General features: G+C 38.6%; 1 protein-coding gene across 2 annotated transcripts; it reads right to left on the bottom strand.

The window, feature by feature from the left end:
* Window positions 1-15,820, bottom strand: LOC116721755 (acyl-coenzyme A thioesterase 11-like). Of its 2 annotated transcripts, none has more exons than XM_032565680.1 (17): window positions 15,314-15,799; window positions 13,261-13,430; window positions 13,095-13,164; window positions 12,962-13,022; window positions 12,379-12,483; window positions 8,284-8,419; window positions 8,121-8,212; window positions 7,936-7,997; window positions 6,800-6,919; window positions 6,519-6,657; window positions 4,714-4,769; window positions 4,462-4,528; window positions 3,123-3,206; window positions 2,900-3,033; window positions 837-1,004; window positions 622-748; window positions 1-543 (listed from the first exon to the last, which is right to left on the bottom strand). In XM_032565680.1, exons 2-17 carry the CDS (start codon window positions 13,427-13,429, stop codon window positions 319-321), a joined length of 1,815 nt encoding a protein of 604 aa, XP_032421571.1. In that variant the 5' UTR covers window position 13,430; window positions 15,314-15,799; the 3' UTR covers window positions 1-318. The 2 variants fall into 2 exon arrangements, with proteins under 2 accessions (XP_032421571.1, XP_032421573.1); XM_032565682.1 differs by having other exon boundaries at window positions 364-538; window positions 15,314-15,820.
* Window positions 15,821-20,618: the final 4,798 nt, after the last annotated feature.

The following is a 20,618-nucleotide window of genomic DNA, read 5'->3' as shown; positions in this document are numbered from 1 at the left end:
TGAAAAAAAAGTATTTTATTGATATACCCCAGTACCTGAATCTGTACAGCAAACATCATCTCTCCTAAGAGCTGTAATGTCATTTATTAAACACAGACATGTTTAATAAATTTTGATATAAGGAAACAAAAGTACAAAATCAATTTCCAACCTTAGTCAATAGCTTAAAATCTCAGTTTTATTCTTTGGTTTGCATCTCAGAGCATTATTTAAAAAAAACATCTGTGTTTTTCAGAAAACACCAACTGTAGCGTTTTTTGACGGTTCCATGTGTTAAGCAGCACACTGACAATTTGGCCCATAAACTGGCCCTGCCGTCTACAGCGGGGTGCTGTGCACTACCCCTGACAGCAGATAGGTGGGGCTGTTGGTGTTCGCGGCGCCATAGTTGCCTGTGACCTCCTCAGAGGCGACCGGCTGCCTGTTTCTGCTCAGGTACTGGCTGCAGGAGCAGAAGGTGTGATAAAAAGAGGAGGAGAGGCCTGCAATATCTGTGGAGATGTAAGGAAGGACCTCTGGAGACGCCTGGTTATAATAACTGATCTGGGGAAAAAGTAGAAAAGTAACTAAGGCTGGACCTAAAAAGGCTTTAAAAGAGAACAGATTAACCAATAATCTCACCAGTGACATGTTGTTGTTGGTCTCCAGTATGGTAAATCCAGCACACAGAACCTCTCCTCTGTTGTATCCTTCAAAGGGAGGATGGGTTGCCAGGGAGACTGAGCGCAGAGCAATGACATAAGAGTCTCTGAAGAAGGAAGACAAAGAGTGGCTGTCAGTCCTGTGGGACAGATGTGGGTCAACTTCAGGAGGACATGTCTATACATGCAACTGACCCATGGCCACAGGGCTTCCTTCTAGAGGCTAAAAGGATGAAATCCTGGAGAACACCTTCTCCACAATTGGTTGAGGTGGGGGACCCACCCGCATCCTGATGCACTGATGGTGTCACCACACGATAAATGAAGTCATCATCATCAACACCGTGAATCAGCTCACATTTCCTGGTTTAGACAAGATATACACAGATCATCAGGTAGAAATAATTATAGCCAGTGGTTTTCAAGAATGTGTTCATAAGTGGAGCTCACTTTCTGTAAACTTTGAACAGGACAGTGTTGTGTTTTATATTATGAATGTGAGAGGAAACTCAGCTCACCCTGATGTCATTTCCCAGCAAAACAAAACTGTTTTTCAGCAGCAAACTTTGGGTTTTTCTTGTAGAAAGAACTGCAGCATTTTCCCTTGAGATGTGTGCTGAGTGACTGCTGTGTGTGTAGCAGTTGTGATGCACATGCATGGAGTTTTTGCCATCTTTGTGAGGATCCAGATTGGTAATATTTGCCTTTTTGTCTGCCCTTGCCACCTCTGGCTTCGCTTTATTAGTGGGAATAGAAACATACGCTCAAGCAACAACAGACTGAACTTGCACTCCACTTTTAGTTTGTTTCTGGCCAGGAGAACGGAGAAGCTTTTTTCCCTTACACCATTTAGACAAATGAATACATGTAATTTTGTCAGATAAAGTACCTAAATATTTGATTTATTTAGTTATTTTTTTCTATAGAATCATTGAATTGACAACGTCACCTTTCAGTATCTGGCAGTTATTCTGTATTACTGTGTGATTTTGACTATCCAATCAGAGCTTAAAGAGCAAAAACAAAATAATGTCATGCCACATCCTGTCTACACTAAATTAATGGCAATAAATGGAATAAAAGGGAAAGTTGTTACTTCAAACTTTCATGCGTATACTAAGTTTAAGAGATTTCATTTTTTCATTTTGCGCAGGCTGAAATGAATTAAGAAGTATTTCATGTAAAGGATGAACTGCTACAACACAACATATATCTGTCTTAAAACGTCCTAAAGCAACATGCAGTGAGCTGTGGTTTAACGGTTAGTGTGATCTATGTTGATCTCTATGACAAAAATCATAACGAAATATCTGAATGTTAAGAACACTGGTTTAGTCTGGATGCTGAAGGGGAGTGAAGGGAGTCTGCCATTTTCAGTATCAGTGAGGGATTTAATATAGAGACTGTTGGAGCACAACGATGTAAGAAGTTCTGAAAAAGGAAACTATTTTCTACAACATGTTTTTAATTTCATTTCTATATCTTCTTATTTATAGTTCTGAGAGAGATCATTGTTATCAGAAGGTAAGGTCATTTTATTTATAAAGCACATTTTCAGCAAAAAGGCAGTTCAAAGTAAATTATTGATCATGAGTTTCATTAAAACTTCCTAAAAACCAGAGACCAGAATTTGACCACAAAATTCTGATCTGTGCATCTACAACAAGAACAAGTTCATCTGTAATCAGTGTCATTATTATTATTACTATTATAATTCTAAAAAGTGTTTCTTTTCTTTCTTTCTTTTTTTTTACATCAGTTTAGACTATCTTATGCTACCACTTAAAAGAGTTTGTTTTGCAGTTCACTTACTGCTTTACTTGTTTGCAATTTACTATTTTCAATTCAGTTTATCATCAAAGTTTATCATCAAGTATGTATTTAAGGATACATGATATTTAACAATCTTTTTCCACTGATTAATCCTTTTTAAGTTCTCTTACATTATGGACAAGTAGTGTGACCTGTGTGTCTCTTTGGCCAAACCAGAAACCTGAGTTCACAGTAAAGGTAAATAAAATATGGCCTTTGGTGTAAGGAAGGAAAACTCAATACTGTATGTTCTTCATTGATTCAAGGCCGACCATGTTCACAAGTTAAGATTTATTCCTTCTAGATGGATTATATGCTGGTGACACGTTTTAGCCAAAACACCAAAATTATGAGGAACTGCAGAAAATGACACACACTGACAGACATGTGTTGATGCATTACGACTTATGTTAATATATCTGTAAATGTGTGTGTGGTTGCATTACTTATAGTGCATGTCCCAACTTGTTCTGTTGCTTAGTTCAGCAAGCAAACAAAAGGCTCTGTGAGCAGGAACATCCACCTCCGCTTCCACCCTGAAACTCAACATGGACTTTTGCTCCAGGGTGTACAGACGGACCTAACAGAGGGGAAACCACACAGCTGTGTGTGTTGAAACAGGAAAGAGAAACTCATCTCATTTCAAAAGATAAAAGCACTTCCTCAGACCTTATCTTTCTCTGTGCTCAGGCGCCAGTTCTTCCTAGCTGCCAGCATCTTCAAGGCTGATACATTGTTGTAGCTGAGATACACCTGCTCACAAAGACACACAGCACATGACAAACAGTCGCCATATGAGTCAGTGTCTTGGTGTAAACTGTACTGAAGCGTTCAGCAATGGTGCAAGCACACATTGCTACAGCCTCTGTCTGAGTGATGCATCTGCATCATTAGTCAGCCAGCTGATTGTCACTTCTCCCCCTCAGCGTGTTTGAGGCCATCATTACCCAACAGCCACTGTCACAGGATCAAGTGGTTGATCTAAAAGTACTTTTCTACTTTTTGAAGAGCAGAGTAAAGAGTATGTGTACTGTCACACCAATTTGGAGGATTTGCTTGGGGCTAAAGGGACCGATGTTATGGGACAGTTGGACTCACCCCTTCATTCCAGTAAACAAAACAAAAAAATCTTAAAGTGGAAGAATAACAAGAGATTTTGAACAATTTCAGTTTCAGTTTGGAGATGGTCCAAAGTGACCTGGTGCACAGACAGAGAGATGTTTGTAAAAGAACATGACTGGGCTGAACAGATCCTGGTCTAAGCAAGGCCTTTTTATTTAACCACAAAAAAGGGTTTCAGACAGGAAATCAGACATCAGGCATCTGAAAGATAACAACAATATAAAAGGAGTAATATTTCAGAATAATCTGAATAAACTGGATTAAAAATGGCATATTGATGGATGGATAATATGGAAGTTAAATTTAGCCATTTTGTCGTCTTTGAAGCAGCGGTTTTGGAAAAAAAAAAAGTTGAGGTGAAAATTAAAGACAGATCATATTTTCCCTTTTTTACCTTCTTTTCAGTATTCATTATCTGCAGCTCTTTATATTTTCTCTTCACAGAAGGTACACCTGACCTGCTGTTGGGTTTAGCTGTCACACCTTTCCAAGGGGGAAGCATTAGCTAAGCTACTGCCAATGACTGCATGTTCTTTTTTCTCTTTCATATTCTTATTGACATTCTTAAACATATTGACAATATCCCATGCTTTGATTAATCTAATTACTTCTTTGAATATATTTTTTCCTTCATTTATTGTGAATAAATTAAATTGAAGCTAAATTAAAATGAAATTAAATTACAAACTTTATAGAACTTTTGCCTCTGTGTCACTAAGCATTTCAAGTGTTTCAGTTTATGATTGGCTCCCATACTGAACTGTGATGAACATGTCTTACATAAATGAGTGGCAGGTACTGTTGATGTCTGTAAAAAAAGCACTGCCAAATGTGTGATTTCAGTGTTGTGTTACCTGCCTGGTTCTGTGTGAGTGACTGAACTCACCTGGTTCCTGGGGTCCCAGGGAACAGACAGAGGAACTTCGCTCTGTTTGCGGGAGATGATGTACTTCCTGAAACACATTTTTTCTGACATGAGACAGTATGAACCCATTCGTAACATTATAATTTCAGACAACTTATGGAAGTGTGTTCAAAGTGTCATGTTACACTGCAGAGCTGAAAGATTTTAATTTGTCATTGGAACATTAAAGTTCAAACAGAACTTTAATGATCGATCTGGAAAGCAAACCTTCACCTGTCCAGGCGGATTTTTTTCCTGGCTGTTGCTTCTTGGAATCTTCTCTCACCTTCCTATAAATGAAGGATATGTGCGCGCACACAGGCACACACACACACACACACACCCCACACACACAGAGGAGGTAAATAAACAACAAAAAAAACCTGAGGTAGTCTAAGATCTGCTTTCACACACTGGGCCAACTGGTTCTTGGACAATCAGTTGCTTAAGGTCTGCTGTGTTTGTCATGATAATCACTGCTATAATCTGATTATAGTAACTCATAATTCTAAGTGCTCATGCAGCAAGAGCCGACACAAAGTTCTGAACTTCAAAAGGTTTATGATGTTGATTAGATATTTCACAACTAATCAGTTTACAGTTCTGAGCTTTCTTCATGCAGGCCATTAACATTACTAACAATTTACAAGTTAACATATGGGAGGTTAAAATGTAATAGGGGTTCTTTTAAAAACTTGAAATAGAAACTTCAAAGAGTTGATAACTCCACCCACAACTTCCAAAGTCAATATAAGGAAAACAGATTCACAGTTTTTCCTCAGTCACTTTGGTGGATTTCTCAAAACAGAATTGAACTTCTCAAAACTTCTTGTTCAATTTTCAAATCATTGTGCTGCTTGTGCAATGATTTGTACCAGCAGCAAATTATTGCTGGTGCAATGATGCGTGCACACCGGTATGCCTCAATATGACACTTGTACTTCAAGTGTCGTAATTTGTTTTCTTTGTGCCATTCTGACAATGACTCCTATTTTTAGGACATAGAACATTTCTTTACATTGCTTTGCTCATGATATTCAAATTCATTTCCCTTTTAACTTCAGTGTCTCTGCAGCCTCTATTAAACTGCCTACATGATGTCAAAGAATGGTTAACTGTCTGAACATGAAGGAAAACAACAACACTGACATGATGGTGCTTGGTGAGCAACGTCTTCCTAGACAAAGTGAATTCCTTGGCCAATGGCCACCTACTATCCATCACCCCACTGGCAGGAATCTCCGAGTGTTTTTAGACAGTTCTGTTAAACTTGAGAAACAAATGTCCACTGTAGTCAAGACTTAGTTTTATCAGTTATACCAAATTGCCAAATCCTACATTCTTCCTAAAAGCCTGACAACTATTGTTCTTGCATTTATTACCTGCAGATTAGATTATTGCAAGGAATCGATCAATCAATCAATCATCAATCCATCACTTGGAGTTAGTCCAAAATGCTGCTGCTCGTCTTTTAACAGGTGCCAGAAGGCATGACCTTCTCACTCCAGTTTAAAGGATTTACATTGGCTGCCTGTTCATTTTTGTATTGATGTTAGTGTTACTTACTCATAAAAGTTTGGCATCTAATTATCTAACTGTTCTCCTTAACTTTTACAATCCAAAAAGTCTCCGTCATGCTCTTAGTGCAGCTGATGACCAGATTAAAACCCAGTAGAGATCGAGGCTTTGCCATTGCAGAAACACGACTCTGGAACCAACTCCTTCATATTTGTGCTGCAGAGTCTGTACAGTTTTTTTAAATCTCTCCTGCAAACTCATTTCTTTGGTTTCAGTTTGAGTTCAATCAGACCTGTTTGGTTGCACTGTCCTGTTGTTAAGTTTATCCTATTTTTTGATTTCATTATTTTTTTTTAATGTTGTTGCTTTTACCCTTTGTGAAGCACTTTGTAGCTTTTAAATGTGCTTTAGAAATAAATTTGACATTGAAATTGATGACCAATCAGTGTCAGCAGAGTTTTACACACAAACAGTGAATAATTGTTGCTTTATGAGGTTAAGGTCCTGTATAGCTAACTCACCAGAGGTTCTGGTCGTATCCGGGGAAGAGTACATGGCTTCCCGCTGTCATCAAGAACCTCAAAGGTCATGAAGGCGGAGTTTATGTGGCGGTTAGGCCCCTCCTGCTGGTAGGCTTCTGCACGTACCCCCACCTCCAAACTGCAAGGAATTGTCTCATCTATTAGCCTACAAGTGTCTCATAAATGAGACACTTGGAAAGAGTGCTGAGCCCTCACACTACCCAAACGCAAGGTTCCCATTATCTGAGCTGACATTGTGTCGAAGCAGAAGCCCTGGATACCTGTTTTTGAAGGCGTTGTTGACTATAGCCCTCAGCAGGAGTCTGTCTCCAACCTGGGAGGGTCCTCTGAAAGTGAACATGTCAATGGTCCGAAGAGTCGGATGAGCCTGGCACAGGCGGCTGGGTCAGCACAGGAAGAATAACAGAACAGTCACATTAGAACAAGAGCAAACCAAACTCTATTAGAGAGAAAAATAGAATAATCATATTCAAGCTAATAGGAATTATTTAATCCTCACATAACAATTGCTTTAAAATACTGTTAGTTGCCAGTTTATTTCATGTTTTCATTATTTTGTCTTTTTTTTCAAACACTTAGTTCAAAGACAAACAAACTGTCCTAAAAGCAAACAAACCAGTTTTCCAGAAACATTCATGAAGTCGTCATTATCTCAGGATTTTGGTTTTGCAATGTTCAAATGTTCTTTTGTAAAAATAAGCTTAAATTTTATTTTTACCAGAAGATCCAGATCCTGATTAGTTGTTAGAAATCTAAACACATAATTCATGAAAGGCTTTAGGCCTGAACAATGATGAGTAAGAACATTATTTTCTAACTAAATATGCAATTAAAGTGTACTTTTTGACATATCTGCCATGTGAGCTGCTGCTGCAGGTTTACATATTTTATACATCAAGAATGTCTTTAGATATTAAATATGCAAACAGGTCAGAAATGCAGTTTGTTCCATTTTTTATTTTATTTTCCCCATACCAATTTGAAATAATAAAAGGAAGTTCCATGCTTTCTAAAACAGAATAGCAACCCTGCTTTGTGAAGCTTTTTCTACTTTTTTCTTCCACATAACTTTTCATGAATATGCTTGCATGCATAAGTCCATGAGCAGCCAGCTCCTTTAACAGTGACCTTTTGTGGCTTCACTTCCATGTTGACATTATCGCTGACTGTTGCTAGACCACTGCCAACTCAGCAGTTCAGCCTTTGACATGAACAGTGCCAAAGTTTTTACTGACCTTGTGTTACATCCTAATTTTCTGAGTGTGTATAATGTGGGTTGTTGACCATGTTGATCATTTGTAGTTTCTCTACACCATTGTTAGATGCAATAGTTTGACCATTTCCATCAAACTGAAAATGCAAATGAAAAAAGCAACGATTCAAAGTGAGGAGTTACCTGGCAGCAATTGTTGCCACATTCACCATCCAGGCCATGATCTGTCCTCCAAATGTATTCACCTGAATACAGATGAATTACAGTCAATGATGTCTCTACTTTCACATGACAAATGTTCCCTGGAAGAACGCTACCATTGATCATTCTTCCCTTTACAGCTGGAGAAACAAAAGTACATGAAGAACCTGGTGGTTTGCATGTGGAGGCAGAACCAGTTCAACACTCTCCACCCTGGTCTTCTCTGCTGCCACCCCGCTACACACTGCAGAGCTGTCAGCTGGTACAGAAAGACACGCTCAAACAACACTTCTACACTTCTGGCCCGACGGCACTGTGCATCACACCCACCCTGCTCCACAGAGCCACTGGACAGGAGTTCTTTGACGATGTCGCTGTGCAGCATCCGGACCCGTCTTCGCTCAGCTGCCACGCTGTATTCCACATGCTCCCTCTGCGTCTGAGGAACAACTGGCCTCAGCGTCACCTGTGAAGAAACATATCCTAGACTTTTAACATCCTCACTAATACACAGGTAGAGCTTAGCAGCACCAAAACATCAGTCATCTGCAGTAATGTCCAGTTTTAAAACCACACTTTCCTCAGAATTACTGGAGACTGTCTAGCAATATTTCAAACAGGTTTTCATCGATTTATTAAGAGTATTATTGTTCTGTTCTTATACCTACAGCATAACGTGAAGAAAGTGACCAACAGCGGCGATTCTAGCCCTGTTTTAGGTCTAACACTGGACCTCAGCACCCCTGAATAGGATTACCACCCCTCCGTAAAATACCGTTAAATGTCACGTCCCGTATTGAACCGATACATAACTGTCCGATAGACACACCTGTCACATTTTATCATTGATCAATTTTTTTATTGAGCTTTTAGTAAACTATAATGGTTTGATTGTTTGCTTAGGATGTTGAGTTTGGATGATACTTTATTTAATATGTAATAGCATTAGCCAAAATTATATGGCCAGAACAAATCATGCTAATAGATTAACAGTACATACATATTTCCAACATTAAAAACGTTTTTTAGAACTTTCTGTGTGTTTTATTCAGAAATGTTGATATATTTTATGAATACATTGGTCAGTGTTCATTTAATATATTATTTCACTATTATTTTATTAATGTGGTTTACCAGTTTGGATAATCTGACTTCCTATCAATGAAGAAAAAACATGCTAATCAAAAATGAACCAGATACAGACCTGCAGCCCAGGGGCGGTTCTAGATGGGGGCTAAAAGGGGAACAAAAGAAATTATACTAAATAAATGTCTTTTGTTAATACTGAGTGGTGATTTTTTTAACCTTCACAATTTTACTTTAACAATGAATTAAAAATTATAGTGCTGCATTTTTAGCTGCCGTATTGAGATAGGATAAGGGCTGAAACGATTCCTCGAGTGATTCGAGTACCTCAATTATTAAAATTCCTCAGGGAAAATTTATCTGCCTCGAAGCTTCGTTAAGTTATATTTTATTATTTAGCGCACCGTGTTCCGGCCGGGTTATTATTTGCGTTGCCCAGCGCTCTCACTTCCGCCTAAGTTGTTGACAAAAGCTAAGTGTTAGCAGCATAACGTCCAATTTTCAAGTTCAGCCTGGGAGGATTTTATTGATCCATGATAATGTCCAGGTTTTTGCCGTTTTTTGTGGGACCAATAAGTGTAAGAGCGAAAATATTCCTTATAAGGTTGTTTTTTGCTAAGGAAATCTGGCGCCAAAGAAGGTCGATTTGACCTGGCTCCCAGTTCCTTGTATGTGCGAAGCAGAAGTGAGACGGAAAGAATGTCTGAGAAATAAACTGTTTGGATAGATAAGAATAATAATGGGCTTGTTTTGCACCTTTGAAATGGAGCAGATGTTGGAGGTCAATAAGTCTTAACATTCCCAAAGAAACTCCAATACACACTCATTTGAAAGCTGATAGAATTCTTGCGTAAGGACACACATCAAACACGGGCAGTAATGCTATTGGTCAAAAACTTACCAACTTACACCAATGAAAATGAGATTCTATAAAACAGACTGACTAAGAATACAATGAGATTTTGGGGAGAATTTTGAGAATTGACTTGTACTGTAAATTGATCTGCGGAACAGTGTAATAAATCTCCACCCGCCGTGGCCTGCAGTTGAAGAACTCGTCTCTGAGTATTATTTCTCATCTATAATATAATTAAGACCTTTTCTGATCCAACATAAGCATCCTTAAAATATCAGGAGCGATGTCTGGAGTACGGCAGCTTTTCTCCTCCTGGAGCTGCTGGTTCAGAGTGAACGGCGAGGACGAGCACGGCGGGATTATTTATACAGGTGAGCAGATAGACTGAACACTGCGGGCGGCTGTGCTTTAGATGCGTATCTTTACGGACAAACCGGAAAATAAATTTCATATCATCCCGGTTGCCACTAATGGGTGGCGTTACACACTTGGTAGATGTGTTTCTGTGTGTGACGAACGAAGGTGCCAAATCCTGTCGCTTTTATTGCTGAACACAAAAGCTATAAATGTCTGGGCAAGATGAGAGTTCATCTATTATATTGACTGGAGATGAATACATAAACCAAAAGCTGGAGTATAGACATTTTTTGTAAGCCTATTTGTGAGCCTGCCTTTTTATTATTAAATTGAATATAATTTCAGATTTTTGTATTTTTTTTCTTCAGGTTAACGTAGAAAGTGAGCCATTATTGTTACAGGTTAATTTTCTAAACTAAAGAAAAGTTATTGTTAGGAAAACTAAAATGTGAAAAATTGGACTGATATTGATATGCAATAGTAATACTGCTGTTATGTTAGATTTACTGATGTTTTTTTAAATCCGATTACTCGATCAATCGTAAGAATAATCAATAGATTACTCGATTACTAAAATATTCGTTTATGACAGCCCTAGATAGGATCACATTTTCCATCTGCTAGGCCAGGGACCTGAAACCTGAGTCTCTGGAGACACAAGTGGCTCTTTCGTTGACTTAATATATTTATATATATATATATATATCATCATATATTGCTATGCTTATTGTGTAATTCTTTTTTAAGTGTTCCCCATAAAACACCCTGACTACAATGTCCCCTGTGGTAAATTTGATCTAGAACCAGCCTCTAAAGAAAACAGTAAAGACCATTATATAGACTTTTTTAACCAGCTAAAAGAGGCCAGACTTCATCCTCAAGTCAATTGCCATCCTTATTCAGATGGCAATTTGTAATGCAAAATATTATGCTTAGTGATTTTTTGCAATGGGTAATGCAGTACTTAATTTAGAATTATTTTTGTGAAATTCATTAATGGAAATTGTGTACAGCATTGGTTTTATTTGAAGAGTATTTTGTAGTTCAGTACAAAATGTTGTATGTGTGCAAAATATTTGGATAAATAATGGGTTAGCCTGATCCTGGTTCTTAGCCTTGTTAATTACTCTTGTTGGTCTTTTTTGAAGTTTGATTAGTGACTGTTTTGTTGTTTTGTAATTAATTTCTCAAATCTTTCTGGAGTCACTTAAATAAGGTCAAACTAAAGAACAGTACAGAATGTTAGGCTGTTTCTGTGTCTGTGAACAGAAAGGTGTTTGGTACTGAAACTATGATAGAACCACTTCATGATCTGTGAACTGAAATAGTAAAACCCTGATTCATAATGTTTACTTTTCCAAAGATGGACAATCATTGTTGTTTAAAGAAAAAAGGCCAACAGCCGCATAACGTTCAGATAAAAATAAGGGTAATACAATTTCTAAGTATGATTTTCAAATAAAGTTCAGGTTAATGACTCCTTTTCTCTAGTCATTAACCTGACCTTCTACCTGGATAATAAACTGGTTTTAGGTTTATTAATCCTATGAATTTAGTAAAATGCTCTTCAAATGACTGAAAATGCATAGTTTTGAGTAGATTTTATTTTGATTTCCGGGGGAACAGACCCCACTAGGACTGTGTCACTCTACAGCTGCTTGTGTCTCATTAATATTAGTAGATGTTGGCAGGTATGATGTGGTCTTGAGATTCTGTTTCACATATTTACAGCTCTGGAAAAAATGATCAGTCCTCTGATTGTACTCTTTATACATATGCTTGAGTAAAATGAACATTGTTGAACTACTGACAACATGTCTCTGAAATTCCGAGCAAAAACTTAGTATTTATTTTATTCATAGTTATACCTATTAACACGCTTCACATCTTTTCATTTAAATATTTTGTTATTATGATTTTTTATGATGATTTTTCAAAAGCCTGATTGTTTTATTCCTTCCTTCCCCTGCCGACCTTATTTATTGTGTGGTCCTGTCCCAATAATTACAGCAAATGTCCAAATTAACACTTACAACTAACCAATTTTATATTAGGACAGTACACATTAGCACGGTAGCTAAGTAGACTCAAAAGGTATTTGGCAAGCAGTTCTGATCCACACGTACTTTTTGTCCAGTATTGGTTCGTTGGGTCACAAAGGTGGCGTAGGAATGGCACACCCTCCAGTGGCGATCAGAGAACAGGTCTTCACAGCTCACATGGATCCCCACCTGGGACAGGACACACAGGAGAAACTCACACTCTTGACAGATGTAGATGTAAATGTACGGTGGGCTACTTTAATCCCACTGAGATTTAACATGCTTCTCCAATGTAGCTAAGAGGAGTTTTCCAGAGTTTCCATAGTTCCAAACACTTGATGGCAGCTGTTGCTGCCAAAGGTGGAACAGCCAGTTTTTAACTGTAGGGGACATTTAGGACCAGGCTGCCTTGGTTTTGTTTGTCCGACTCAATTAAATTATAATTTCTGATTACAGATTATCTTTGTGTGACAGTAAAGTTTGATAATCTGGAAGATTTAAATGTAACAAAAACAGAAAAGTCAAATGTCCCTATTATTAATTTTTTACTTTTCATTAAATTAAAGCACTGCATATGTGACACTTGAAATGTGATCAATGCTTCATAATTATTCAACATCATTAGGATTAGCTATTAGCACCGTTTACACAGTTCAGCTTCACTGACCTCCATGCTGGTGCTGAAGGCTCTGTTGACCTTTGCCCTGATATTCACCACCTGACCCACGCTGAGGACATGGAGCAGATGGATCAGTACTTTATGTCACATTATTCTGATACACACATGGCCTTCCTGTTACCTGATGGTGTGTTCAAAGTGGATGTCATCCATGGAGGCGGTGACACAGAGACTTCCAGCATGCCTCTCAGCTGCTCACATGAAACAAGAGTCATTTCCTGTATGGATTAGTTTTGCTGACAACAAGAAATGTCGTTTCCAGAAACTCATCTAACAGCATGGCACACCTGAGAGGCAGGCAGTGGAGTCCATCCATTTCAGCAGCTGTCCCACACTCAGCTCCTGCTGATGGTTACAGTGGCAGGGCATGACTATCTGACTCATTTTCACCTCTGTAGGGTTAACACAACCCTCTTCATCCTCTTCCTTAAGGTCATCCAACACCTGGGACGTCATCCTCAAAGAAAAAGAACATAGTTACAACCAAGAATGCACCAATTGCAGTTTTCTGGGCAATCACTCATCACCGATCTTTTAAAAGCCTGACCGGCTGATTCAGATTTTGGCTGATACCAATTTTTGTTTTTGTCTGAAAAGTTGCTAAACTTGAACATCCCATAGAGTTTGTTCATTTAATACAGAGATTTTTGCTAGATCTTGCAAAAATCATTTTAATACACATTTTGTAATTTGCATTTTGCAGCAAGAAGGTCCTGGGTTCGATTCCCGGCCCGGGTTCTTTCTGCATGGAGTTTGCATGTTCTCCCTGTGCATTTTGGGTTCTCTCCTGGTACTCCTGCTTCCTCCCACAGTCCAAAAATATGACTGTCAGGTTAATTGGTCTCTCTAAATTCTCCCTAGGTGTGAGTGTGTGTGTGCGTGGTTGTGTGTCCTGTCTGTCTCTGTGTTGCCCTGCGACAGACTGGCGACCTGTCCAGGTGACCCCGCCTCTCGCCTGAAATGTCTCGCTGGAGATAGGCACCAGCACCCCTCCTGACCCCACTAGGGACAAGGGTGTTAGAAAATGGATGGATGGTGACCAGTGCACACTGTAAAATATGTTTTTTTAAATTTTAGAATTAAAAAAAGCTTTATTTAATTTATTTTATACTTGGCTTTCATTAAGTGTTACAGCCCCTGACCTGTTGAAGCTGTGCAGGCTCCCTTTTGTTATGCAGGATCAGCTGTGAAAGAACACCCTCCTGATTGGCTGCTTGGAGGCTGCAGGAGGCCCCATTGGACCCTATAAAAGGCTCCTGAAATCATTCCTCCAGTGGGGCAGTTAGTAGGAAGAGGTTTTGTTAAGCTGTTCCCCACCTTTGGTGTTTTCAACTATTTTGTTCTTGCTTGTTCGGCTAAGTAGTTTGACTCTGCTCTAGATTGACTTTACATAAGATAGACGCTGGTGTTTGGGAGGTTTGGTCCTCCCTTGTGTCCTTTCTTGTGGGTTGTTTTGAGTTTACTTTAGACTGACTTGTTTGAACATTTTGTAATTTAATTTGCACTTAACAATTCTTGAATTTGTTAGTCCTTTTGTTTTAATTGGGTGAAGTTGTATTGTGTTTTGGTTTTGTGAAACCATCTTTTGTAATAAAAAAAATTACATTCCACTTGTTTTCTCTGGACACATCTTCATGTTACCATCCCTGAACCCCTAGACCTTTTGGGCGTAACATTAAGTATTACTTCATGTTTTAAGTTTACATGACAGGCAGCTTAAACATATTTATTAATGGCTTTGTTAACCAACTGTTTGGCGTTTAGTCAGGACAAAATATGTGGTTTTGTGGGCTATTCTGTCTCTATACTTTAAGATATTTTAGATTAATTACAGGCTTTTTTTTTATTAAACCGCGATAAATAGATGTTATCGATACTATGTGAGATTGAAGCTGTGTAACAGCAGTGTAATATTAGTGTATGATAAGCATATCCTGTCATTTCAAGTGCACAGTGACCTGCGCAGTTCGGTGGACACATTTGATAAAGTCATACTAAGGATTAATGCGCAAAAGAGTTTGCGGTGATCTGTCTGCGTTTAATTTAATTCTAATCAAATCTGATACTGGGAATGCGCTAACGTGAGAACGGGCGCCACAATAAGGGATGTTTACGGGAAAATAATAATACGGGAGCACGGCGGGAAACGGGGTTAGAAAACGGTAGTTTCCCGACCAAAACGGGAGACTTGACAGGTCTGTTCAGTAGAAGGTTTATCCTCAGCAACAGACTTTTAAACTAAGATACCATATCTTTTCGACGGCTTAAACGTAGCCGACATAATATATGACTTATTGATTTGCCTTTATAACTCAGCATATCAGAACATTCTCTTCTTACCGTGTTTAGCTCCCAGTCTGACTCTATTACCGGTGTTATGGATTAACTGGTGGCTAAATTAACTGGTTGAAATCTATGTGCACCGCATTTGTTTCTAAATTGTAGGTGGCTGCATCAATGCCTGTTGAAAAATGCTTACTACGTGACAAAACCGTTTGCAAAACTTTACTATAAATCCCATTTGAAGCAAATATGTTCAATGTTACATGTGAAAATTATGTTTCAAAACAAGTTTCTACAGAGCAGCGTTCAGTGCGTATCGAAAACACCGCATTTGAGCAAAACCAGATCAATGAGTAACACCACAATCCCATTCACATTCAGGTTCACCAGAATAAATTAATTTCATCTCATGAACAGCCGCAATGTAAACCTAAGTGGAAGGTTTCTGCTTTTTGTAACCAGCACTGATCAGAAAAACATTGGAATTGACTCTCAAGAACCTGTAATGTGATTTATTAACACTTCTAGCCTAGTGAGTGTTTTTGGATCAGATCCTGCAATGCAGCCGCACTGTTTCTGAACTTTCTTCTTTTAGCAACACTACCCACAGGAAGGGTTGCTAAACAATGAGGTTGGTGTCATCATATTTAATAGAATTTAAATCACATACCTGATGGTGTTGCTTTACGTGGAGTTTACGTGTCCAATTAGAGAGGAATATCAAGTAATGTTAAGTTATGCTGCAATAAAAATCTCGTCTAAATGACATAACGTTAACAGCCAAAATGATAATAATAAACGTTCCTACATTATACTGTCAGACACCAACAGATTATGATCCATATCTACAGTATTAGTATGTGTTCTCTACTGGGAAACAGTTTGCAGGCTGGTGACGAGGGGAAATAAACTTAAAAACAAAACGAGCCTCATTAAGATTAACTAGTGACAGTCAGACGGGGTCCTCAACGCAGATGTTTGTAAAAAAAAAATTAGGTGGCTGTGTCGTTTCCTGATCAAAACGCGACAAACGTAAATAAACGGATTAGAAAATGTCTCTTTCTCTATGATATCTTCAAAACAATAATAATTCTTTGTATGTGAAGGAATATTCAAGAATATATTTAAATATCACCAAAATACACCACACTTCAAGAAGAGGCTGTGCTAAACTGTAAGAATTTGTACCATCACCCAGCATTTAGAGTACTGATGATTATTTTACATTTTCTCGGTCTTACATTGACTGACATGTTCTGCAAACATGTCGATAAATGTAAACAGTTCTGATATCACGAAAACTACGGTAATTCTTTGCTCACTTAATGGAAGCCACATTATTTCGTTTGCACCTTAACTGGGCTGCAGACGCAAAGCTGTGCAATTTAGTAATTTCACAAAATCCTTACAGTTAAAAGTTTGCCTGGCAAACCTGTTAAACGATGTTACCTTCAAAATGTTGGCAGCAAGTGAATTCTATTATTTTAGACAGTAAAATAAACTGGTCCAAAACTTGAATTAGACGACAGCGTTAACTGAACTCGTACCATCGATCGCTGAGTTCCGAAAGCGATGTTTTCTCCACTAAACTATATCGACCGACGGAAGTCCAATAGTCCAACCTGTTGTTGACTCTGATTTAACGGACACCTGGCGCTTTAAGAAGCAAACCTGGATTAACTGGTGACACTTTCAGAATCTCAGTTTGAGTGAAGATTTGAACCCGTTTCTGATGTAAAAATATATAAGATAATAGTTTTTTGTCTCTTATGGTTGAGTATTAGTCACTTGATGAAAAGAATAAAGATGTTTAATTAAATTACGAGAGAAAATATCAACAATAAAGAAGAAATGACACTGCCACATAGATCTGCGGTAGCCATGTCTTCTGTAAATGAACTAGGAAATAAACTATAACTTATATAGTTTCTGTGGATATCTAATTCAAATACCATACAATATGAGGGAGATGTGAAAACAACATAGCCAGTCGATCTTTTTAAGCATTTTATTTCTAATCCCATGGCTCTTCAACATTTATGTGGCTTTCAGGGATTAATCTTTGCTTTGAGATCTGCTTATGGCATCTTGAGAGCTATTTCGATCTTCCTTTGACGAGTTTCAACCTCTGAGCAACACAGAAATCTTCTGCGTAATTCACGTTTTGGTGATTTTGTAGATTAATGTAAAAAAAAAAAAAGGCAACATACCATGTTAGACCAATAAAAGTCTTTCTAATTAGTTATTCCCGAGATCTTAATGGGTGTCTTACGGCATCGGATAGTATTTTTGTAAAAATTTGTAGTCTTTTCAGCTTATTGCATTGTTTACTTCCTGGTTCAGTAAAGGGGTCCTAAAAAGTCACGCCCACGAAAGACAAACATCTGTCTTTCCTAGCTGCCGCCACCAGTTAATCCATAACACCGGAGGCTGGACGGAGCAACCAAACAAGGCGTTCAAACTTTCTCCAGAACACACACGGAATGTCAAATCCCAGAGGAGCAGACCTGAGTAGTTTCTGTTAAACTTTCACCAACAAACATCCACCAGCTCCAACAGAATCCAGCCTGGCAGCCAATTCACCAAACACCCAGCAACCAACCAACACCGCTTCAGCAGCACTAATATAAGAACTCTGGATTACAAGTTTTGGACGCATTAGGATTAATTTACCTGATAGCAGGTCAACAAGTCTACACACGAAAGACAATCAACAAAATTTGCTACGTGTTCCTGTGAATATTTCAAAATAAAAGCCATCCAACTATGCAAACTGCCATTGTGGTGTTTGGCTGTGCAATTTAGCCGCTAATGTTGTTTAACGGAGGAATCAGCCAGAGCTTTAACGAGAACTAAACTATTTTGCTTCTGAAGGCAAAACACTTGACTTCCGGTTTCGTGTGGAAATCTTCACAGCTTCACACAACTGTAGAAAAGTTGATCTTAGTTTTAGGAAGAGCTGATTGTGAAAAGGTGAATTCCGTGTGAACGTGGCTGCAGAGGCTTGACTCTGTGGACTTTATGCTTTGAGTTTAAAGCTGCAGTATGTAACTTTTTTGAGGAAATATTATTTTCATATTTGTTAAAAACCTGATTATGTCCTGAAAGTAAACGATGAGAGAGACAATTTGTGAAAAAATCAAGTCTCCATGCCTCTTCTCTGTACCCCTAATGGCATTTAGAAAAAACACTCCGCTCCCGAACCAAAGCAGCCAATCAGAGCCACGGGGCGTGTCTTATATATGCAGCTCACTGGCGCAGCTCACTGCTGGTGGTTTCTTAATGGCAGAGAAACAAACCAACCTTACAGGGAAATGTCTAATTTCTGGAGTAGTACCTGGTCCAAAAACCAAGACAGGTAAACAAAAGAAGACCCACGATGAAAGGCAAGCTAAAAAGAGAGAGATAGGCCGAGTAAAAAATAAAACGAGGGTAAATATTGGAGCAGCGCTTCGTAGGTGGAGTTCTGAAAGGATTCAAAACTGATCCAGTTATCCACATCTCTGCCTGACAAGTAAGTATCTCTGCTTGATTTTTAATTTTAAAAAGTAACAGCTGAGATGCGGTTACAGTATCACTGGTGATGGTGCAAATCTAATATTACTCTGTAGCTTGATGCAGCACTGTAAGAAAGTTGTAGCCGGATGGTGATTCATTTTAACATGACCTGATAACTCAACCTCAGTATAAATATTGTTTCTATACCTATATTTATTTGTCCCAACGTATTTTTCGGATCAGAATTAAATGCATCTAGATTTGGTTAAATTATTTTATTGTGAAGTGACTAGACCAAGGACACAATGACAGATCAAATCAATCAATCAAATTTTATTTGTATAGCACATTTCAGCAGCAAGGCATTTCAAAGTGCTTTACATCATTACAAACACAGAAACACAATGCAACATAGAATCAATAATCAAAACACGACATTAAGTCAAGTTCCATCAATAAATTTGTAATTGATTACATTTCAAATACAATTCTAAACAGGTGGGTTTTTAGTTGAGATTTAAAAGAAGTCAGTGTTTCAGCTGTTTTACAGTTTTCTGGAAGTTTGTTCCAAATTTGTGGTGCATAGATGCTGAAAGCTGCTTCTCCTCGTTTGGTTCTGGTTCTGGGGATGCAGAGCAGAACCAGAACCGGAAGACCTGAGAGGTCTGGAAGATTGATACAACAACAGCAGATCTTGAATGTATTGTGGTGCTAAGCCGTTCAGTGATTTATAAACTAACAACAGTATTTTAAAGTCTGTTCTTTGAGCTACAGGGAGCCAGTGGAGGGGCTTTAAAACTGGTGTTATGTGCTCTATCTTCCTGGTTTTAGTGAGAACGCCAGCAGCAGCATTCTGGATCAGCTGCAGCTGTTTGATTGATTTGTTGGACAGACCTGTGAAGACACTGTTGCAGTAATCAATACGACTGAAGATGAACGCATGGATGAGTTTCTCTAGATCTGGCTGAGACATTAGTCCTTTAATCCTGGAAATGTTCTTCAGGTGATAGAAGGCCGACTTTGTAACTTTCTTTATGTGGCTCTGGAGGTTCAGGTCAGAGTCCATCACTACTCCCAGGTTTCGGGCCTGATCGCTGGTTTTTAGTTGTAATAACTGAAGCTGTGCATTGACTCTAGATCTATAACTCTAGATCGTTCCTCTTTAGGTCCGAAGAAAATAACTTCAGTTTTGTTTCTGTTCAGCTGGAGAAAGTTTTGGCACATCCACACATTTATCTGTTCTAAGCATCTGTTCAGTGATTGGATGGGGTCAAAGGTCACCTGGTGACATCGTAATGTAGAGCTGTGTGTCATCTGCATAGTTATGGTAGCTAATATTATTTCCTGTTATAACCTGAGCTAGTGGGAGCATATAAATATTGAATAAGAGGCGTCCTAGGATTGAACCTTGGGGTACCCCACATGTGACCTTTGACCTCTTTGATGAGAAGTTTCCTGTTGAAACAAAGAAATCCCTGTTCTTTATGTAAGATTCAAACCAGTTAAGCATTGGACCGGAGAGTCCGACCCAACTCTCCAGTCGATTCAGTAATATGTCATGGTCAACAGTGTCAAAAGCTGCACTGAGGTCCAACAGAACCAGCACTGTGGTTCTCCCACAGTCCGTATTTATATGGATGTCATTGAACACTTTTACGAGGGCGGTCTCTGTGCTGTGGTGAGACTGGAAACCAGACTGGAAGGAGTCAAAGAGGTTGGTTATTGTTAGGAAGCTAATTAACTGTTTAAACAGCTTTTTCAATAACTTTGCTGATGAATGGGAGGTCAGAGGTCAGAGATCGGCCTGTAATTCTGCATTATTTGTCCAGATTGTTCCTTTTTATCAGTGGTTTGATTACTGCTG

The sequence above is a fragment of the Xiphophorus hellerii genome, chromosome 6, assembly GCF_003331165.1.
Source record: "Xiphophorus hellerii strain 12219 chromosome 6, Xiphophorus_hellerii-4.1, whole genome shotgun sequence".
In the NCBI taxonomy this organism is placed as follows: Eukaryota; Metazoa; Chordata; class Actinopteri; order Cyprinodontiformes; family Poeciliidae; genus Xiphophorus; species Xiphophorus hellerii.
This window is presented reverse-complemented; position numbering and strand designations above follow the sequence as displayed.